The 23,318-nt window shown below is 38.9% G+C and overlaps 2 protein-coding genes across 2 annotated transcripts; one reads left to right on the top strand and one right to left on the bottom strand.

The window, feature by feature from the left end:
* Window positions 1-355: 355 nt before the first annotated feature.
* TMEM138 (transmembrane protein 138) lies at window positions 356-9,860 on the bottom strand. Its single transcript, XM_014062694.2, has 5 exons — window positions 9,660-9,860; window positions 8,772-9,005; window positions 7,266-7,437; window positions 1,598-1,673; window positions 356-957 (listed from the first exon to the last, which is right to left on the bottom strand). The coding sequence occupies exons 2-5, from the start codon at window positions 8,897-8,899 to the stop codon at window positions 845-847; spliced, it is 489 nt and encodes a 162-aa protein (XP_013918169.2). The 5' UTR covers window positions 8,900-9,005; window positions 9,660-9,860; the 3' UTR covers window positions 356-844.
* A 121-nt stretch (window positions 9,861-9,981) lies between these two features.
* CYB561A3 (cytochrome b561 family member A3) lies at window positions 9,982-20,638 on the top strand. The gene is made up of 6 exons (XM_014062676.2): window positions 9,982-10,877; window positions 15,384-15,590; window positions 15,705-15,913; window positions 16,707-16,861; window positions 17,539-17,692; window positions 19,718-20,638. The coding sequence occupies exons 1-6, from the start codon at window positions 10,793-10,795 to the stop codon at window positions 19,739-19,741; spliced, it is 834 nt and encodes a 277-aa protein (XP_013918151.2). The 5' UTR covers window positions 9,982-10,792; the 3' UTR covers window positions 19,742-20,638.
* Window positions 20,639-23,318: the final 2,680 nt, after the last annotated feature.

Below are 23,318 nucleotides of genomic sequence, written 5' to 3'. Positions count from 1 at the left end.
CATAGAATTTCAATCTGTAATCTAAAATATAAAGGTGGATTTTCTGTTTTAATATGAATCTGAACTATACCCAACTCGGGAACTTGTTGAACTAATATTCAGATAACATACACTTTATTTGTGGCTTATTATATATGCAAATAACCAAGGCTAATTAAATCATGACTTTGCATATTCAGTTAACCAAGTTAAATATATTTCTTTTTCTGATTCTGTTTATAATGAAATATTACAGTTTGATTCAATGTCAACAAAATGAATATATACACATAGAATATTATTCCAAAGATTAAATTTGCATGACCCACCCATTGCTATTTGAGCCTATAAAAAAAGCCACAACCCTGAATCACACTATGATTATTGCAAAATGGCAGGTTTATTTTCTCATAACTTATAAAATATACGTACAAAAGAAAAAAAAAGTCAATGAGAATACATACATTTGCCTATTGTAAAGGTTTGGAACTAATCACATTGCTCATAATAAAAACAAGGGAACCTTTTAAGAGGCAGCAAACAGATTAAGGGAATATTTGCAAAAATAAACAGCAGTACTGCTACTTGAAAGTTCTCAGCCAAACCAATTTGGCACTTCATATATATTCCTCAAAAAAAATTGTAACCAATTCCTGAAAGTGCAGTATGCAAACCCGAGACGATATGTAGAAACCTGATAGTTATGTAGTGATAAAGACTCCACAGAAGAATAGTACTGTGGATTAAATCATCATATAAAGTTAATATCCAGACTATTAAAATAAATGAGAAGAAAACTTGCTTCAGGATACTGATTGAGGTCTCTTTAACATTTCAGCAGCTCCATATAATTCAGAAGTAGCACTCAACTGCGGGCATGAGCAAACTCTTTCCGTAACCATACAGAGTCTTGATAGAAACGTGGGTCTCCCAGATGAACAGCTGTTCTCTTGTAGAAATAGTAATATAGCACAGCGACTGCAATAAAAAAAAGGATTGTGTTATCGAAGTTTTCAATTCCCCACTTCTCTTTTTGTCTGTGTCTTCAAGTCATTCTTGATTCCTGATGACTCTATGGAGAAGTCCATATAATTTTCTGGGAATCATTTTTCAGAAGTGATTTGTCACTATGTTCTTTTTAGGGCTGAGAGAGAGTGACTGGTCCAGACTTACCCAGATGGCTTTATACCTAAAGCAGGACTAGAATTCACAGCCTCCCAGTGTTTTACTTCAGTACCTTTAACTACTATGCCAAACTGGCTCTCCAACTTCCTCCAGTTAAGAAAATGTTACCATTGCTCCAGAGGGGATTTCTAGTTTGGGGGAATATTCCAAAACCCTCTACAAGTATTTAGTAGCAAATCTGTGAAAGAGCAGATGATTTGCATGCAAAATCCAGCATCTTCAGAGAGGGCTTGGAAAGGCTTGCCTGAAAAGTCAAAGAATCATTGGCTGGTGAATATACATATGCCTAACATATGGTAGATATCTGACACAATTCCTACATTTTTCATATGCTGTCCCGTTTATTTATATAGGAAAAATGCTGACCACACCATCTTCATTAAAAAGTTCAAAAGTCATGACACAAAGGGAAATGATACAACTTAATTCTTACCTAATCTCTGGAAAACAAACAGAGTCTGCATCCCATCAGTCCATACAAAGACGTTTGAATTTTCCCAGCGGTAGTTCTATTTAAAAAAGAAAAATATAAAATATTTTATAATCCATAATTTCTATAATGGGAAAGTAGCATAAGGTTTTCCTCTTGACATGTCAGCAGAGTTTATCATCAAATTAATTAAACATTCTACAAATGCAAACATGCAGTATAGTTTAATGTGTACTAATCCCCATGTATTGCTTTGTCTTCAAACACTACTCATGCTAATAGTTCAAATTTCTACTGTTTGGCCAAAGACAAAATGAAGAGTTTCCAAAACAAACATATACCTATAGTAAGTCCCCGTAAAAGTAGCATCTTCTTTAAGTAATCATGCACTGGTTTACACACTGATCTATACTCGTTCGATTGTAACAGTTCTGTTATATATAAACATGCAATTAGGATTTAATTTGATTTTATCCAGCATTTTTATTTATCTTTTAATATTGATTCCCAATACTACTTTTCTAGCTGGACAGTTAACTAACTGACAGATAGTTCTAATGATTTTTTTCAAATCTTGGAAAATCTATAGCTAAAACTTAACATTTACTTAATGTCAGTTCCCCCAATGATTGCATACTCCATGCATTCAAGTTTCATAAAAGAGGAAATAATTTTTTAAATTCTGATACAGGAGTGAATAAAAATGGGATAATGATCCCCCCATTAATTTATTTTGATGGACTAAGTTGGTCTGACATGTAGACTTCAAATTCTAGATTGTCATCCTGTTTTAGGCTTTTAAATGTCTGCAATTCCTGCTCACTGAGGTCTATTTCTTGGATAAGATCCTTTCTCTTAAATTGATATACATGTCCAACTGACAATATGAACTGAAACAACTACCTTTGATAATGTTGCACTAATGCTCCACTCAATATAATTTTGTTAATTGCCCATTGCAGCAATAATCATGCAGATTTCCCTCCAAGGAAAACATCTTTCAGCTGCCTTGATTTCAAGAAACTGGATTGCTTGGAGATAGTAATACCTAGCCAAGGAGTTTTCCCTGCCCCTCTGGAACACCAGGAATGTAGATACCTGTACAGTTTATAGCCAAGTTAATCTTTATTCCTAAGAAAAAGCCATTAAAAAAGCAAGAAAATGGGATGCCTAAAGAAGTATGTAGCAATTGAGAGAAGAAAAATGAAATCTTGTAAGGCTATCTCAAGCTATCTCATGTCAATATGGAAGTCACAACAGCTCTGAAAAAAGCCAATTTAAGAGGCCACCAACAACATTCAAGATTTTTAAAGAGAACTGGAGAAGCTCTGCCAGCAAGCAAGAATTGCAGCAGTCCAATGATGGATGCAAATATTGCTGTGATGTAGTAGCTACAGTTCAAATCCCATCCAAGTAGTGACTTTGGAGAAATCTCAATCTAATCAACAAATAGAACAGAAAAGGGTCTGAGTTTCTAAACCTAAAGAAAAAACTTGCTCTATAACATCTCAACCTTTTTTCTAGAACTTCTGTAAAATACAATAGAGGGTCTTCACTTTTTCCATTAAAACATATTGAAATATAAAATGCAAAGCCAGAAAGTAAAGTATATTACATAATTCTCTTTAATTCATAAATACCTGAATCAACTGGAAAATTGTGTATCTGTATTGTTCCTTCCTCTGAGAAGCCCTAGAACTCATGTCTCCACTTTGGTTATAATCAAAGTAAAATACAACAAATAACTAAAACCACCCCTTCCTTCGCATTTGTTTTAAGGATTAAGCATTCAGATACCATATGGGAAGAGTGTGAGCACTGGAGAGAAGCCGAGGAGCATAGAAAGGTTAATCGGATCATCAGATTTATAAAGCATGTCAAACTTATTCTAGCTACCAACAATAAATCTCACAAAATCCTCTTAAAATCCTGACTAAGCAAGGTTTTGGCCCAGTCTACGTAACTGAACCTAGACTGTTCTCCAAGTGGGACAGCTTTATCAAACTGGATGAAAAATATTAGTTTCAATATAGGAAGAAACATAAAAATCAACTAAAGAACACATGCAGAACAAAAGGCTGAAAATAGGAGATGACCAGACACAGATATGGACTCTGTTATCTGATGAGACATTTGCTAATTAATTAAAAACTAGACATATTTTTGGGCCATCTATATATTGTACTTACAATTAATGTGTCATTGTTTATAAAGTATAATAATGTCTCTGATGTGATTGGCCACACCCTTTAAAAATTTCAATAATAGTTACAAAAGTGATACAATTGCTGTTGAGTATTTATATATTAAATTCATCTCATGAGTTAGTTGTGCAGTTGTTGTTGTTGTTGTTATTATTATTATTATTATTATTAATAATTATTTTGTCCTACCTTATAAATATATTTGACTCAAGGAAGTAAATGCTGCTATATTCCAGTCTATTTTCCCAACTTTTTTACTTTTTGATTACTAACACAAACTAAATATAAAAAGTGCAGGAAAAAAGGAAGAAGTAAAGAAAATAAACAGTAAAGAAATAGAAATATATAAATTATATGACTTCTAACCTATAGTACATCAAACAAGTACTATAAACAAATTTAGTAACTCTTCATTCCTTACGAGATATCTCTTCATCATATATACTATTCATTATCTATAAGCAAAGCCATAAAACATCAACTTTTTCAATCCTGGAATCAACAAAAACCCTTAAAGGATTGCCAGAACATTGAAAAAATAAAGGCTTTATTTTTAAGCTTGATCAAATAAACTATGTTCCTTCCTTTTACTTCTAAGAGTTCTAATGTTGACTCAAATCAAATATTGTTGAGGGATTTGATTTCTCTTCAATTTTTCATCACACAAGAGTTTTCTAATAAGCCTCCTTTACAGATTACTTTTTTGGTTGATTATTTATATTTCCTTTTAGTTTTAAAAACTTCAGCCAGTTTCTTTTGTACATCCAATAAAGTCCTTTTGCAAATAATTATTTTAGCTTGCCATTTGTAGTTCCACTTTTGGTACTTTCTCTGTCTTGTCAAATAAAATTTGTTCCATATCCGTCGTTGTTTCATTAACATCTTTTAAACGTAGTCTATCCATAGAAGCAGACATAATTACTGGCAATATTGTTATTATACTTACTAATTTCAGGATCCAATCTATAAAGAACTCCTTTAATGTTTCCAATGTTATAATGTTTTTTTTAATCATTCTGTAAATCCGATTATTTACAGGTTTTGTATTTTTTTCTTGAACTTAAAATCTTTAGTCCCCTCTAATGTCCAGTTTCTAAAATCATCACTTATATTTTGTTATGACTTGCAATTACCAGGATAATCAAAATAAATCTGTTAGCCATGAGATGTTGGTATAGCTAATTCCAAAATCTTATAGCAAAATCAGTATTCGAAATTTATCTGGACCCGTAATCCATTTATAACTTTGTTCATGAAAATCTTACGTAGCTTTTTGCTGTTTATTTCAAATTCTTTAATTTCTTAACTTTTAATTAATGTTTCTTTTGTTCAGAGATGAAGATAATTTCACCCACTAATTTTCCATACTGTTATTCCAAAGGTCTTTAATAGCTTTAAAACAATTAATAGGTGATTTCCAAAAGAGATTAGAAAGTGAGACTGTAAACTTAGTGTCCTTTAAAAGTTTCCATTGCAGTTGCAAGCCAGATGGCTGATCCCTTCTTCTTTCAACGTTCATGGAAAACCACTATCCTGTGATCTTGTTTGGAGCATAGTGGATGATCTCCCATGCATTCCTTATATGAATAAGTAGGTTGGTCTACTCACTGGTTCTTTGACAGTCGCAGACCTCAGCTCCACTTTTGCAAAGATGTCTTAAGATCATCATACCTCCCCCAGAAGTCCCTCATAATGGCAACCCTGTGAGGTGGATTGGGCTGAGAGAATGACTGGCCCAAAGCGAGCTGGCTTTCATGCTAAGGCAGGCCTAGAAACATGCAATCTCTTGCTTTTTAGGTCAGCACATTATCCGCTATACCAAATAAGTCCACAGGTTTCTGTAATGGTAAATAAAATTGTTACATTGCTATTAAGATTTGTTATATCTTAATAAGTGTCATTAGAGAGCCACAAAACAAAAGAAGCAGCGTAGATTCTTCCTCAAGCCAAATAAATATAGACTGACTTTAGGAGTGCAAGACCTTCATTTTTTTTATTAGAATACTCTATTTCTTGTACATGTTTTATGTCCAACAATACTGCCTAAAAAAATCAACATTTATAAACACTGCAAGGGAGAAACTCACTTAGAGGATGCAGTGTATCAATAAGAATATATGATGTTCCAATTTACTAAGCATAATATTGGAACATTGAGAATCTGTAATAGGGCATTTATGGACACAATATACAACCACTGCTAGATCTCTCATTCAATTACTTTAGATAGCACATATTTTAAGGATCACAGAAATCACCAACATAAATACCTATAGCAAGTGAGAGACATTCCCCATTATAAATTATACCCACCAATAATAAAAGTTCTATTTATTTGAAATTACTAGAAAATACTTGATCAATGCAGGTGTATGTGACCTACGGTATGTGAGATGAAATTGAAAGACTGAACTGTAAAAAAAAAAGCATCTTGCATGAAAATTTACAATGGAAAATCAGTTGAAAGTCTTCTTGGGTCTAACTAAATATGTCAACTGAGTCAATAGTAATAAAATGGTAGATTTGTCCATGTTTGCCTAAAATGCACATGGTGTCATGAAAGCATAGAGTGGCTATTTTAAGGTTCAGTGGGTTTTGAAAACCTAGCCACCTGGATTAATTCAGGAAACCGTGGATTAGTATATGGTGTAAAAAAAAGCAGTAAAATTCATTCTAACTTAAGACTATATTTTTTAAAAATATAATGAAATTTCCTAGATTATCTAAACTACTCCCATCTTAACATATCTTAGTCACACATGCCACACTAGAGTTTATGCCACTGATCAACTGGAGAGAGGATGCTAACCTAACACTTGCTGTAGAACAAAAGCAATAACATGACTAGTTCCTGCTGATCCACAAAGGAAAGGATAACATAATACAGTAATCAAATCATACAATTAATTCTTTAGACTTCAAAATTCTCTAATCCAACCTACAATTAGTTTCTATTCTACAAATTATGCATACACGGATTATGTACAGAAGTGGTCACTGGCATGCACTAAGTTCTTTGTTTGAGGGAGATCATAGTACTGTAGGAGAGCTAGACATGGAAATCTACAAGCAGTATTTTGAAAAATATTTCAGATATTTCATATTTTTATCTATTGCACGGCATTTTATAGTATCCAATTCATTCCCCCTCCTAATTACTAAGTTAGTCACAAATGGAAAAAAATATATTACCTTTAACAGGCTCACATGGAAAAATCACATTCTTCTACCCACCTTCATTCTTGCCAGCATTCCTCCAATAAAATTATTATCATAAGTTTAATGCAAAGAAAACACAGCAACCCATCAGTGTGTATTGAACAGATGCATACTGAACAGATGTGTATTGAATTAAATGAAGGGAAAATAAACTACTCACACACAATGGATTGCAATATAAATTTTATCTAATTCCAATATTCCACATAAGTAAACTTCTTTAAAAGCCAAATATAATCATTTCTTACCATGACCCATATATGAAAAGATATACTCAAAGCAAGATATGCTGCTGACAGGATAATAGTTCCTTTAAATTTGTGAAAGAGAAGATTGACCAGGCCGGCTTGAAAAACAAAAGTGTTGAAGAACATGAGAAAGATGATGATGATATTGAAGAGGATGGTAATATCTTGAATGCTGTAGGGAAAAGATCATTTTTTTAATGAAACAGAGACTAACATAGTCCCATATATCCTACAAAAATAGGCTTGCTTTTTACAAGTAGGGAATACAGCAACAGGTCTGCTGAAATCTCTTTTGCCTATTTTTCCACTGGGATATTACTGTTTCATTAATAACAAGAAAAGGAGATCCCAAAGCTCTTGTTTAAAAGAGTGCCATGGAAATAAGAGTCACATTGAGCTCTCTGCTTCCATCAGTTCCATTTTTCTCTGCTACTCCCTAAGCACAATGATCTGAATAATATACATCATGCGTATAGCAACATTTTAATACATTGTTCAAACCAGCACACATTGCCAGTAATCTATACAATTCGATGTTAGATTTTAAAAATATTTTATTTATTACTTCACAGCAATCAACTTTTGTCTGGCTTTCTCTGTTTTCCTGAATGTAAGTAACTCAGGAAGAGCAGAAACTAAAAATACAATTCTATGAATGTTTACCCTAAAATACATTCTAATCTACCCACAGACATTGTTCTTTGATAAGTGGTTTGGGGGAGGGTCTGAGTTAGTCTTGATTTCTGGCAAATGGGCAACTGGACAAGTTGTTACAATTTTCTGTGCAATATTTTTAAAGTCAGTTTGCTTTCCTCCTAGGAATAGTAGAAAGTCACCAGCTCCAAATCATGGCTTGACTGCTTAAGGTGGGACTAGAACTCAATCACCTAGTTTGCAGCCTGGTGCCTTTGGCCACCATACCAAACTGGCTCTCAAGTGTTTTGTTTCATAGCATAAAACTGCAGGCCTATGCATATGGGATCAAATGGCTTGTTTTTATGGCTTTAAAAAAATATTGTATACTACCTAGAGCAGGGGTAGTCAACCTTTTTACACCTACCGCCCACTTTTGTATCTCTGTTAATAGTAAAATTTTCTAACCGCCCACCGGTTCCACAGTAATGGTGATTTATAAAGTAGGGAAGTAACTTTACTTTATAAAATTTATAAAGCAGTTACAACAAACCCCTATTGCCCACCATAAAAGCTGGAACGCCCACTAGTGGGCGGTAGGGACCAGGTTGACTACCACTGACCTAGAGTCACATTTGTGAAATATGATTCATTAATTAAAAAGTCAGGTGTAGACTGAAACATTTCTCTATGAACATAATCTTATAAAAACATCTACAGTTCCCTTCATGGACCATTTTGGTCTTGATAACAGTTTTAAAAGCCACAAAACCCTCTTTCACTGCTTTCACTTTGCTGCTGTTATTATGACAAAACCAAGTAATTCTGAAAAGAATATGTACTAAGCAGCATATGCAAGTCTTTACTACTCACATGAAAAGCACAAGCTGGATGACAGGAGCTATGCGAAGCAATTCTGAGAAGGAGTTGACAAAGAGATCATAGGACAAGAGAAGGAATTGCAAAGACAGCACCAGGCTGTAATTGCTGGTCTGGAGCATCTTTCTTCCCTAAGACTCTGGGATCTCAGCACCTGCATTCCAGGCAGCAGAAACAGCTTATACTCATGTTACAAAAGAGGCAAGCTTCTTCCTCCAGATAGTTTTGCTGGGATGGAAAAGTAAAGAGAAACAAAAGTAACAATGAAAGATAGAAAAAGACATCTTATTAATTGCTGCTATGGGTACCGAAAAATGATCAAGCACTATTCCTTGAAGAAGGGCAAAAAAGATCTCTGGCTAAATCAAAGAAAATCCCTTTTTTTCTTTTTTTTCCTCTTTCCCTTTCTTTTCCTTTCCTTTTCTGTTTTGGAATCATTGACGACTTCCGGTGATTGACTGGACTAATCCCTGCAGGGTTTTTTCGGCAAAGTTTTCCCGAGGTTGGTCACCCTTGCCTTCTTTTTAGGGCCGAGAGGGACTGACCTAAATTAGCCCCTCTAAGCGACTAAAACTCAGGGGTCTCCCGTTTTCTGGTATCTTAATAGCTGCAGCAAATGGGCTCTTTATTTCTTTTCTTTTTAAATTGCCAACAGAATGTTTATACTTGGCACGGAACAGAATACTACATTATTTTTGAAACCGAAAACATGGCCTATAAATCAACCCGCAGACCTGGGACAGGAGACCACGGGGGTTTGGGGTGGGACAGGAGACCACGGGGGTTTGGGGTGGGAGACAGCTGACGATCTCCTCCGCTTACGTGGGAAAGGGGGAAACGCCCACTTCTAAGATACAGGACTTCAATAAATGCGGGACTTACCTGCGTTACACAAGCCTCTCTCACCCGGAGATTACGAGATCTCTCCTAGGAGTCGAGTTTACACCTTATCGGGAATCGAACACAGCTCCGCGTTATGTTTAGACACGAGAAACCGAAGGAAGCGCAGTCGCTGCGCCGGGGCAGCCCCCAAAGAAGAGCAAACGATGCAGGACAGTTACTTTGCGCCGCCACAATCGGTCCCCATGGCGATAGCGCAGCGGCTCGGAGGAGGCGCCGAAGCCAGCAGGCCCGGAAGTGCAGCCGGGGCCGCAGAGATCATAGATGCCTTAGAGGTCGAGGCCGAAGTGTAACTTCGGGATGGTTGGGCGCTTCCCGACCAAACAAACCATCGCCTGGATCCTCCAGCAACCTAAGGAAGGGGGTGCTAGTGCGCTACGGCGTGGCATGAACTCCCCGCTTTTTCTCCCTCATTAAGCAAATGGGCTGTGGAAGAGGAATGTCATTTATCGTTCCTATTGGATGTTAGCTTTGTTCATGTACCTTCAAATCATTTTCGAATCCTAGCGATCATATGGGTTTTCTCCAAGAGGATACTGAAAATAATAATATTTGGCCAATGCAAATAGTTTTCCACATGCTTACCATCTTTTATCTATGTTTATGTTTTGTTGATTGTATTGTAATTTTAATACAGCAATAATTATGTGAGCCATCCAGAGCAGTTGGAAATTCGGGGGATACACAAGTTTAATAATAATAATGCAGTTCTGTAAATGTGTTGTTAGTTGCGAAGTCGTGTCCGACCCATCGAGACCTCATGGACAGTTCAGCTTCTGGACTTACGCACATAGTGAATGAGGCAGCTAATAATTCGTGCTAGGAATCTTAATCTTTCAATTATTGTGTGAAAAATATTTTCATCGATGTATCAACTTGTTTGCATTAACATGTGCATGGCAGGCAATTGAACGCAGTGTGGAGGCGTGGTTCAAGAAGCTTATGGAAAAAAGGCTAGATAGCTTTAAAACCTTCCAGAAAAAGGAGATTTCTTCCAAACTGCACGTGTGGATAAGAAAACCACATTTCCCAGACATCCAGATAATTCGGAAATCTTCATTGGGCGGAGTTTCCACTGTAAGTGCGGACAGAGGTGCTTAAGTTCTTCGTCCGCTATGAGCGGCACGGACTGTGTTGAAGGGGCTGTTGAGGACTGGAACTACTTTTCCCGACTCTCTCTGCGATTTAGGCGGAAGCGAGGTATGAGTGGTGTGCGTTTTCGTTGTAATAGGACTGAGGAAGGGAGTAATAATATTATTTAATATCGGCAATCATTGTGACTTTCAGTCACCCACACACTCATTCTTGTAAAGGAGCAATAGCATACGCTACTGGTATTTTGCGCAAGAAGATTTTGCTGCTGCTGTTACTTATTTTTTCTTTTTTGGCAATATCCTGTGGTTTTGATTGGCGAATCGACAAAGTTCCTTTATTTTCCCTAAGGAGAGTGCCGCACACTTGCTTGTTCTTGGATCTGCTGTTGCACGCTCTGCTTCTTTAGAAACCATTAATACAATTGGTAATCTCTATGTTCTTGTGTGGGTTTTATTATTCTGTCTTTTACCAACACAGTTAATGTTCTTTAGGCCAGTTAATCTCAAAAATGGCTATGCATTTTTCTTAAAATGTAGCATGGTGATGCATTTTATTGTTTACTCAATAAGATTAGTATCTGTCCCTCCAGCGATATAGAGCAGGAACATCCTAAAATTTGTAGCTCTTTAATAAAGCCCAGCTTTGAAAGCTTAGCCTTTAGTGTTAAGTGTTTTGCTATTGGTCAAAGAATAAAAAAGGAAATATATCTAAACTATTTATTTCTGTTAAGTTTGTTGTTGCAAAGCACCATTCTTTCTATTGACATGGACAGATTATGATCCAAAACACTTGTGCAGTCCATTTTAGCTTTTCTTTTTTCCACATCTACTTCCAGCTATAGTGCTTTTGTGAGTTTGTATACCTAGGTGGTATACAACCCTGACTGCTCTTTAGAAGGCCAGATCCTGAAGATGAAACTCAAATAATTTGGCCACCTAATGAGAAGAAAGGACTCACAGAAGAAGAAAGGGACGACAGAGAATGAGGTGGCTGGATGGAGTCACTGAAGCAGTAGGCGTGAGCTTAAATGGTCTCCAGGATATGGTAGAGGACAGGAAGGCCTGGAGGAATGTTGTCCATGGTGTCTCAATGGGTCGGACATGACAACAACAACAACAATACCTAGGTGGATACATAATTAAAAATAACATTAGTTTTATGGTCACAGTTGCATATACCTGGTTGATTCTGGGAAGAGAGCAGAAGTTACCACATTCAGAATTGGGTTTTATCTGACTTACCTGAGCTGGTAGCCCATATGCTACTATCTATGTGCCTTTTTTCTTTATTTCACCACAGTATTTAGGTGACACAATGGGCAAAAATATATTTCTGGTAGACACCTGCAATAGATGTGCCATATTTTCCTTTTTCCTAGAAGCCAAAATGGTTCAGTGTCTTTTTGTAGAATTTTGAAAGCAAAGTTTATGTATAACAGGCCAGAATAATATGCTTGCACCACATTTCTCCCTAAGGAGCACTTATTGAATAGTAGTGTAGATGCTGCAAGTAGGAGAGCAATGTAAAGTTTATATTTTACCCAAATGATGGAAATAAAAACAGCTGACAATAAAGTACTATCAGATCAAAACAACCACAAAGCTCTTTTCATTCTCTAAACTTTGGCACCCAATTTCAACCTCTAGCCTTCAAAGAAATTCCTATGTGCGTAAATCAGCTATAAAAGACTCACGCAGCAGAAACCCTTGTCACTGGATCCAAATGACAGTCATCTGTCACAACTTATTGAGAAGAAACTGAAGACTGTTATTGCAGCTGACACTTTCTGAAGCATTGAACCTTCCATTTATCATCTAAATCTTTCACCTTGTCATGTATAATGTCTCCCTCGTGTCCAGATATGAACTGTGATGAAAAGACTGGTAGGATTCATACAAGCTGCTGATCACAGACGCTTTGTGCTCAACTATGGGGGCACAAATTATGCTGCAAGTCATAATCTCCAGCATATCAAGAGTGACTTCATAGTTTTGGGTGAAGGGTAAAGGATATTGGGTTTAAGATGATGGTATCATTAAAAAAAAACCTTTTTGAAGGCAAAAGTCCAGGAACAGAAAAGAAAAGGGAAAAAAAGAACTCATGTTCACAACATTGGTGCAAACAATGTAGTGAATAAGCTGTTGTGTAGAGATAGAATTCATCTCATTGAACTGAGAAAGTACATTTTGGGATGATGGAGAGCTAATCTGACTAAGAAGTTGTTAAACTAGTGAGTGGAAATTGTAAGACCACTGATGAGTAAACCACTGCCAAGTAAATGGCGTGAATACAGCAGCAAAGTGAAATAATTTGGGAATTGCCAGTTTTACAAAGCAAGGTAGACATGAAGGAAAAGGAAACACAGGGAAGCTATCCCATTATCTGAAATGTCCCTACACCAGGTCTGCAGAATTCTTGGAAGACAAAAGTGGTAGATTAATACATTTAAAGTAACTGCAGGCCAGAAAGAAACAACTGGCAGCACAGTGGCAGTGATGCAACTAGCAATGTATATAAGGCTCGGAGATACTGTCTTTTGGGCTGGAAGTTATTGCAACAACCTTGGTGGAAGCTTTGTTTGGCAGCAGTGGATTGGTTGTTTTTCCACAAACTCGGGCACAAAGCAGCTTGGTGGGCTGCAAATTGTGCTCCATGCTAATGACAAAATATGGTTTAAAAACATGATCTGGATCATGAGGCAGAAAGACAAACATGGTGCAATAGGGATTACAGAAACGGTGGAATGAATCCCATCAGTGGAACATTGATCTTGATAAGTATACTTTGTTTTAGAGGAACAAGCAGTACAAGACTGGACGTGGTTATATAGTCAAAAATTAACTTAATTAGTTTAGTTTAGTTTTAGTTTGCCTTTATTTGTATGCCGCCCTTTTCCCTAAGGGGACTCAGGGCGGCTCACAATTCAAAAGGGAGGGGGAAACAACAAACAATAAACAATACAATATATTAAAAGAGAAAAAATGCAACAATCATACCATTCGAGTGGGGCTATAATCTTAGCCCCAGGCCAGCCGGGACAGCCAGATCTTTACAGCAGCGCGGAAGGATTGGAGGGTGGTGAGGGTCCGAATCTCCACGGAGAGTTCGTTCCAAAGTTTACAAATTAGTTGTAAATTAACTTTATTTAGATCATTTGGATTGGTAACAGCCTGAGCATGGACAGTATCTGGCAAGCTAACAGAAAGGAAAGCTTTCATGTCAGCTCCAAACCAGTCAGAAGAGATAGAGCCTTGCCTGTGAAATCAGATTAGCCCTGACCCTGCTGGACTTCTGTAAGGCCTTAAAGACATTTTATTCAGAAAACAGTTGACAAGTTTTGTATTGCCAAGACACTAGAATCAGAAGTAATTAACTGAGTTGCAGCTACTTAAATTGTGTTTAAAAAAACAGGAAAAAAAATCTTGACAGTAAATCTTTACAGCACTGAAGCATATGATGGTTTCAGATTCTCAACTCTGGATTCCACCCCTCCCCCCCAATAGTGGACAACCACTTTTCACATTTGGTTTGTGTTTTTGTATTTTGCAGAGGGCTGGACTATAGGATTATTGTGGTTTCTTCCAATTCAATTAATTTATAATTCTATCAGGAGAAGAGAGTCAGTAAACATAAACCAGAATGTGTGTAGGAGCCGAGCCAGATTAATTTGGCTGCACTAGAATTTTGTTACCTAAATTCATTGCCATACAAGGCACGTATAAGTGGCTTTTATTCTAATTAAGGCTTTCAGTGTTATACTCCCTCACTTTGATACAGATGCTAATATATTTGATTGGGTGTCTGCATATATGTACACAGATACCACAAACATTATAAATACAAATTTCAATACAACTCTCAATTTTTAGGAAAAGTATTGAAAAGTTGCCTAGCAATTTGGAGAAAGCACTATGTTTAAAGAAACTCTTCAAAAAGAGCAAGCAAATCCATTTCCTTTCCCCATCTATAAAGGTACTTGTGTGTTGTGAAGAGTGAAGTTTCGGTCAGCATCATGAACTATTAATGGACATTTTCTGCTATTTATTCAGCCTCAACTTCTGCTTGAAAAGCAGAAGTGAAGTCTTGACTGTTGCCTTTCTCAAGAAGCAGTGGTTGCAGGTGCAATATCTATAGAAGGCTTTCCCCCAGCATCCTTTGTACAATAAACTCATCGGTTCCTCTATAAACTATATTTAGTGATATGAGTACATAGCATTTCTGGACTTTAAAAAGATGATAATCCTATTAATTAAACTGATGGTAATGATGGAGCTTAGAACATATTGCCTCCCAGGTAGAATATGATCTACTTGAATCAGCCTAGACATTGTAGAGCCTTTGTCTTCTGAACAATAAATTTTAACAGGTAAACACATTACAATATTTTCTCTAGCCCTTTCTCTCTAGCTCCTCCTCCTTGGGTGATAATGATAAAAATAGTAAAATTGAAGCGCATGTGGCATACAGCAGAAAGCAATGCCATTTGGAGGTGGGTGAAGGCAATATTGGCTAAGAAGAATAGAAAGCTGAGAGAGGAGATTTGGAATTTAATTTCTTATCAATAACCTGAACTGTTTGTTCAGTTTCTGGTATCTTACTTTATTTTCTCAGGTGTGCTTCTAGGTAGCATTGAGATGCCTACAATTCCATTTCTACCATATTCAATCCTTATGGGAAATCTGGGCATCCTGTGTTTGGGGCTTACAATATATTGGAGTCAGCACTGGCTTGGCGGCTTGGCCTGGGATGGTTCTCGTAAGATGTTTAATTGGCACCCAGTTCTCATGGTGACAGGCATGATGGTCTTATATGGTACAGGTAAGTGGGGGAAAAAACCAGTTTCTCTGTCCTTTCCCCCTCCTTTTGGTATGTAAGTGGTGATAGTGTCAGAGCACATCTCGCTCTGATGGTTTCCCCCTTTTTCCTCTGCAGCAGCACTGGTGTACCGTTTGCCCTTTTCCCAAATGGGTTCCAAGCTTCCTTGGAAGATGCTGCATGCAATCCTTGCTTTGATAGCATTTATCTCTGCCATTCTGGGATTGGAGGCTGTCTTCAAGTTTCACAATGTGCAGAAGATCCCCAACATGTACTCACTACACAGCTGGCTTGGGCTCTCTACTGTGCTACTTTTCTCATGCCAGGTAGGTAAGAACATAGCAATGGATTGATTTATGTCAAAAATATATATCCCACTAGTTTCCCAGAGAAGAGATGAAAGGCTGGAAACAAACAAGATCAGCAATATTCACTGTAACCCCCAATCTTTTATTTTTACTGTAACCTGCCTCCAATAGTTGATCTTCAGAAAGGATTAAGAAATCCTGCCTGAAACTCTGGAGACTCGTTGCTAGTCAGTAGTAGTGGGTGAGAAAAATCAATGCTCTAGTTTAGTGTAAGGCAGTTTGTAAGACTCTGAGGGATAGTTAATTAGGCAGAGATGTGAATAGTTTGTCTTTTAATATGTAATCAAATACTGCTAAGCTTTTTCTGAAGAAAGGTTTGATGGTACTATTACATATCTTGTGTGTCCTCAGTTTCTTGTCACCAGAAATTAATTCTATAAAGAGAGAGATTACTTTTCTCCTACTGGGCAAGTGGCTATCTCTTTTGAAAATAAACCAAAGAATTATGCATACGAATCATGCATTACCTACAGAAACATGTAATGTGTTGCCTCCCAAACACGTATTGTGAGAGATGGAATCACATACAATAAACATACTTTCACAAATGTTGTGTCCATATGCGCTTGAAGAGCTAAAATTATTATTATTATTTTTAAATTGAAGAGATGAGAGGAAAAAAGAACTGTTGGCTGCGTTATCACACTGGCATTGCTAATAATGTACAAGTACATTTGTATAGGCTCAGGTACAATTCAGCTACTATAATGTAGTAGCTTTATAACTTTCAATTCATGTCTCTCCTTTCCAGTGGTTAGTGGGGTTTGCTTCTTTTTTGTGGCCTTGGACGCCCATCTGGTTCCGAGCAATCTACAAACCTGTCCATGTTTTCTTTGGTTCTGTCATCCTTGGCTTGGCTACTGCATCCTGCATCTCAGGCATTAATGAAAAGTTATTCATGAGAGGGTGAGTAATGGAATTTGGTTATCAGGACATAATGAAAGAGGTCCTTGTGTTTTGCCTTTGATTCTGAGGTAACAAGTAATGTCTATAAAAAGTTAATGATTTGGCTTATCACTTTCAATCTAGAAGGAAAGAAAACTCAAGTTGATCTGGACTGAAATTGTTATGGATTTTGACAGTAACTAAAATACTTCTAAATATGAAGGGGGTGTTCCTAAAGATTTATCAGGCACCCAGAATCCAGCTACAGGGACGCCCTTAGGAATGAGTTCCCAGTGGCAAGTATTTTTCTTCAAATGTCTACATCAGTTTCTTCCAATATTGCACTTTCCATATTTAGAAGTTCCAGAAAGGGAGGTTTAACACCTCTTGGTGACCTAGGGATCGGGAAAGCTGGTATAGAAATATTTTCAACATTTGTATATTTAGTTTTTCCAACATAGCAAGTAAAGATGTGGAACTAAGTATGGAGATCTGTTGGAAAGAAATACCATAAGCATGTCTAGGTTTTGTATTATGACGTCAATAGCAAAAAAAGCTGGTAGATAAAGCCCCAGATACCACAGAAGAACCCATGGCGTAAAATGTTTATTAATGTATTCCAAGTATTCCCTTCTTTTTGCAGAAATATGTGAATTTAACTAGTTTTCATCAAACACTTTGTTTGACTATCCTCATAGAAAAAATTCAACATCGTATTCCAAGCTTCCTGCAGAGGCTTGGTTTGCCAACGTTCTGGGAATGCTGATTTTGGTGTTTGGAGTGTTAGTGTTGCTGGGTCTTGCCATACCAGAATGGAAACGTCCAGATGTGAATTCACAAGACTTTAGACAGGTGAAAAAGTATGCTACATTGAATGATAGAAAATGAATATGGTTTTTTGTGTGCTTTGAAATGTGTTTTTGAATGCTACAGAGAAAACACACACACACACACACACACACACACACCTTATACCAAAACCCAGATGCGACTATATTCCAAAGAATTGGGGCAGACACAGAGAAGGCTTGACTCCAGGTCACCCATGTGACAAAGGTAACCAAATCTTCTCAGACAATCTCAGTTGAAGGGTGTTGGTGTTGGGAATCAAATAGAAGGAGGTGTTTTCTCAATCTGTTTCAACCTCTAAACCACATTGGGCCTTGAAGTTAATATTCTGTACTTTCTATTTCACCCAAAAAGAAATACAAAACAGAATTGGGAGGAGGTTTGCAAACCCTTCTGGAGAGAATTCCTTAGAAAAGATATAAACCTGGTAAAGTGAGAATTAAATATTTAATTGATCAATCCTTATCCCATGGATCACCTATGGCCATGATGGTGAACCTATGGCACGCATGCCACAGGTGGCACACAGAGCCGTTTGTCAGGGCACGTGAGGCTTGCCCTGGCAGCTGACCAGCACGAATGCGCGCACTGGTCAGCTGACTTCAACCTTCTTTTGAGACCATTTTTCGCCCCCAGGAGGCTTCCCTGAACCCTCTGGAGCGCAAAAAACCAGCCCTATGGGCAAACCAGAAGTTCAGGAACAGATTTCCGCTTTGCTCATAAGGCCGGTTTTAGCCCTCCGGAGCGTTCAGAAGCCCTCAGGAGGCTTCCCTAAAGGCTCTGGAGGGCAAAAAACGACCCTACAAGCAACCTGGAAATGATTTCCAGGTTGCTCGTAGGGCCGATTTTAGCCCTCCAGAGCATTCAGGAGCCCTCAGGAAGCTTCTCTGAAGGCTCCGGAGGGCTAAAACCAGCCCTACAAGCAAACTGGAAGTCTGTTTCTGAAGTCCCGGTTTGCCCATAGGACTGGTTTTTCGCGCTCAGGAGGTTTCAGGGAACTCCTGAAGCCTCCGAAGGGCCACCAGGGGTGGGGGAGAGGCTGTTTTCGCCCTCCCCAGGCTCTTATAAAGCCTCTGGAGCCTGGGGAGGGTGAAAAAAGCATGCAAAAAATAGGGGGGGGAGCGCTGGTATTGCGCACATGCGTGTTGTGGTCATGCACATAGAATTATGGGTGTGGCATGCCCGCGCACAACCCCCCCTGTGCTCCCCCCGCTTTTGCCATGTGAGCCAAAAAAGGTTTACCATCACTGACCTATGTGTAAATGCTTGGGTAAAAATTAGTTCTGGCAATCTGAAGATTTTAAAAACAAATAATTGCATGATTTTAATTTTATTCTACTAATATATAAACAAAATGCTAAAATTGTATGTATTAATCTCATTCTCCTGCCATGTACATTTAGCCACCATTCTGGCTAAATTTCAGTTTAAATGGAGTGGGCCAATTAAACAGATTGTCACCTTGAAAACTGAAAGGTGAATTAATATATGGTAAACAGCTATACAACCATTGAAATAGGAATTTGTGACTCTAAATCAGGGCTGTCAAACTTGCGGCCTGCGGCCGGGATGCATCTCACGCTGGCTACACCCACACATGGTTTCACGAAGTGGGAGGGAAATCCCAATACGTCACATGACACCGCTGTGATGACACCCCTGCTCTAGATATAATTAAAGAATAGTTTCCTACCATTATTTTCCAGTGTACATACTGATTGAAGTTGTTAGAAATTGTAGCCTAGCAATACTTAACAATACTACTTATCACTTATAGTTGAAGCCACTCATTTCTCAATACGTAGGCACAACTTTATTCGAGACTTAGGACACAGGAACCTTCATTATATAGACTGTCTCTCTATTTTTCTGTAAAATGAGACAAACGACTTAAGATTTCATGAATTTTGCTCTCAGAATTTAACATGTGAATACTAATCTTAAAGATAATTTAAGCTACCACTTCCCCTTTCACTTTAGGAAAATAATGTTTTATTGAATCCAACTTCTGATTTGCTTCCTATACAGCCTCTATTACAAGATGCCAGATGAAGAATTAAAGAGCAGCTGTGTGGTGCTACCAGTAAAGGGTTTGTTCATTAAAACTTGAAGCCTTGCTTGCTGCTTCTCGTCATGAGTACAGCAGCTCACACCATGAACTGATTCAGTTAAGAGAAGGTTTTTCGGGTAACAGACATCCAAATTTGCTCTTCTGGGGTCTGATTTTTAAACTTGAAATGTTTGTACTATCAAGGATTGCTGGACATTCAATCACATTTGAACAAATCTGTTTGCTAGCGTGCCATAAAGTTCAGAGATTTTTGTGCTTTTCATTAGCCAATTAAAATCCTAAATAATTAATTAAAGAAAAACTGTCTTTTTCTGATACTTGGGTGAAAGGATGTACTACAATACTTTGGGTGTAATCTCAGTGCTGCATTTTTTAATTGAATATGATATAATTTTCTGTGTTTTTTTAATATGAATCTGTTCAGATTCCACATATTATAGAGCATAGTTTGTTAGTTTTCAGTTTAACATGTCAGTAGAAGCCAGCTAGTAGAGAGGGCCTTCTCTTAATTGAAAGGGAAACATTTTTTATTTTGTGCAGTAGTACCCTCAGGTAGACACCAAATCTTTTGCAAGTTCACCTACAAAAGTTGTGTTTATATAACACATTAAGCCATAATTTAATGTTGGTTTACCAGATAAACAAATGACTGGGTTCCCATAATATCTTAACCCTTGGTTTACAAAACACATTGACTGGATTCATATGATTGGACAAATAAGCAAACCAAATGTGGCACAGTGCAATAGTTTTTAAACATTTTGGTCTCGGGACCACTTTATTTTGTTGAAAATCATTGAAAACTCCAAAGAACTTTGGTTTATATAGATTATATCTATCAATATTTACTGTGTTAGAAATTAAAACTGAGAAAATTTAAAGATATTTGACTTTGTGGATCCCTTGGAAAACTGCTGGTATAATGTTTTATGGAGATGCAACTATCTTGCTACCTTTTTATGATTTCCATTTACTTGAAATGGTAGGATATCAATAGAGATAATATTTTTCCAAGCACTTTTTTGATTACTGTAAACACTTCTGATCTAAAGAAAACATTGAGATTTCATGGCCTGTAATTAAGTATTCAGACATGCTAATTAAATAAGATTTTTTTTAAAGTATTTTTTCCCCAAATGGTCAAAAAACTGAACTACATATTTCCCACCCACAGTGTTCTTCTGTATCTATTTGTGTCAGTGGAACATAATCTTACTTTTGTGTTAACAGTAGTGTGGCTACTGAAATCCAATTGATAAAACATAATCATTAGTTAGGCACCTTTAAATAGCCTGTGTTTGCTACAAATTTATTCTCCGAACAGTAAACTTTGTGCTTGTGTTAGGGGGAACAGCAGACTACTACATATATTTGATTTGATTTGATTTGAAATTTATTTGTATGCCGCCCTTTTCCCTGGGGGGACTCAGGGCGGCTCACAATCAAAAAGGGAGGGGGGAGACAAACTTTTAACATATAAGACAATACATAATTAAAAACGCAACATTCATACCATTCGGGCGGGTTACAGTCTTAGCCCCAGGCCTGATGGGATAGCCAGATTCTGAGGGCTGTGCGGAAGGTCTGGAGGGTGGTGAGGGTACGAATCTCCACGGGAAGATCGTTCCATAGGGTCGGAGCTACCACCGAGAAGGCTCTCCTCCGCGTAGTTGCCAGTCGGCACTGACCGGCAGATGGAACTCGAAGGAGGCCTAATCGATGAGATCTAATAGGTCGCGTGGAGGTAATTGGCAGTAGGCGGTCTCTCAAGTACCCAGATCCACTACCATGTAGGGCTTTATGGGTGACAAGTAGCATCTTGAAGTGCACCCGGAGATCGACAGGTAGCCAGTGCAGCTCGCGGAGGATAGGTGTTATGTGGGTGAAGCGAGGTGCACCCACAATCGCTCGCGCAGCCGCATTCTGGACTAACTGAAGTCGCCAAATACTCTTCAAGGGCAGCCCCATGTAGAGCACATTGCAGTACTCCAGCCTAGAGGTCACAAGGGCCCGAGTGACTGTTGTGAGAGCCTCCCGGTTCAGGTAGGGGCGCAACTGGTACACCAGGCGAACCTGGGCAAATGCCCCCCTGGTCACAGCTGACAGATGGTGTTCGAGAGTCAGCTGTGGATCCAGGAGGACTCCCAAGTTGCGGACCCTGTCTGAGGGGTATAATGTTTGACCCCCCAGCCTGAGAGGTGGAATACATGCCGAATTGGTGGGAGGGAAACACAACAGCCACTCGGTTTTATCTGGGTTGAGCACGAGTTTGTTAGCCCTCATCCAGTCCCTAACAGCTTCAAGTCCCTGGTTCATCACGTCCACCGCTTCATTGAGTTGGCACGGGGTGGACAGATATAGCTGCGTATCGTCCGCATACTGGTGGTATTTTATCCCGTGCCGCCGAATGATCTCGCCCAGCGGTTTCATGTAGATGTTGAAAAGTAGGGGGGACAAGACCGAACCCTGCGGCACCCCATATGTTAGGGGCCTAGGGGTCGATCTCTGCCCTCCAACTAACACTGACTGCGACCTGTCCGAGAGGTAAGAGGAGAACCACTGCAAAACAGTGCCTCCCACCCCCACCTCCCGCAGTCGTCGCAGAAGGATACCATGGTCGATGGTATCGAAAGCCGCTGAGAGGTCAAGGAGAACCAAAATGGAGGCGAAGCCTCCGTCCCTGGCTCTCCAGAGGTCATCGGTCAATGCGACCAAAGCGGTTTCTGTGCTATAGCCAGGCCTGAAGCCGGACTGGAATGGGTCGAGATAGCTAGCTTCCTCCAAGGACCGCTGGAGCTGAAAGGCCACCACCTTCTCAACAACCTTCCCCACAAAGGGGAGGTTGGAGACTGGACGGTAATTGTTAAGGATGGCTGGATCCAAGGATGGTTTCTTCAGGAGGGGTCTCACCACCGCCTCTTTAAGTGCGGGGGGAAAGACTCCCTCCCGAAGGGAGGCGGTAACAACCGCCTGGATCCAGCCCCGTGTCACCTCCCTGCTGTTAGCAACCAGCCAGGAGGGGCACGGATCCAGTACACATGTGGAGGCACTCACAGCTCTCATGGCCTTGTCCACATCCCCAGGGGCAACATCCTGAAACTCAACCCAGGGGTGGTCTACCAGATTATCCCCTTGTGCCTCGGCTGGATCTGCAGAATCGGAGTCCAACTCCGACCGAAACCGAGCAACTTTGTCCGCTAAAAACTGGACGTAGTCCTCAGCCCTACCCTGCAGGGGATCCCCCGTATCCCTCCTATTTAGGAGGGAACGGGTTATCCTAAACAGGGCGGCTGGGCGCGACTCAGCGGAGGCAATCAAGGTGGCAATATAAGCTCTTTTTGCCGTCCTAATTGCCCTGATGTAATCCTTGATGCACGATGTTAAAAGTGCTCGGCTCGATTCGGATTTGTTGGACCTCCATAGGTGCTCTAGGCGTCTCTTCCGGCGCTTCCTCTCCCGGAGTTCCTCCGTGAACCAAGGCCTCCTGGATCCACTGCCTCGGAGCGGCTGTAGTGGCGCAATCCGGTCAAGAGACTCCGACGCTGCCGAGTTCCAGGC

This window comes from Thamnophis sirtalis, unplaced genomic scaffold (genome assembly GCF_051295495.1).
Source record: "Thamnophis sirtalis isolate CommonGarterSnake01/CBP01778 unplaced genomic scaffold, rThaSir2_p1.2 scaffold_1, whole genome shotgun sequence".
NCBI classification, from domain to species: domain Eukaryota; kingdom Metazoa; phylum Chordata; class Lepidosauria; order Squamata; family Natricidae; genus Thamnophis; species Thamnophis sirtalis.
This window is presented reverse-complemented; position numbering and strand designations above follow the sequence as displayed.

Excerpts from the sequence above, each read along its gene's own strand:
- TMEM138 (XM_014062694.2), bottom strand. The coding sequence starts at position 8,899 with ATGCTCCAGACCAGCAATTACAGCCTGGTGCTGTCTTTGCAATTCCTT. Across the intron at positions 1,674-7,265 it reads CTTTTCATATATGGGTCATG|AACTACCGCTGGGAAAATTC; the intron begins GTAAGAAATGAT and ends TTTTTTAAATAG. Across the intron at positions 958-1,597 it reads GTTTGTTTTCCAGAGATTAG|TCGCTGTGCTATATTACTAT; the intron begins GTAAGAATTAAG and ends TTTTTATTGCAG.
- CYB561A3 (XM_014062676.2), top strand. The coding sequence starts at position 10,793 with ATGAGCGGCACGGACTGTGTTGAAGGGGCTGTTGAGGACTGGAACTAC. Across the intron at positions 15,591-15,704 it reads GATGGTCTTATATGGTACAG|CAGCACTGGTGTACCGTTTG; the intron begins GTAAGTGGGGGA and ends TTTCCTCTGCAG. Across the intron at positions 15,914-16,706 it reads TGCTACTTTTCTCATGCCAG|TGGTTAGTGGGGTTTGCTTC; the intron begins GTAGGTAAGAAC and ends TCTCCTTTCCAG.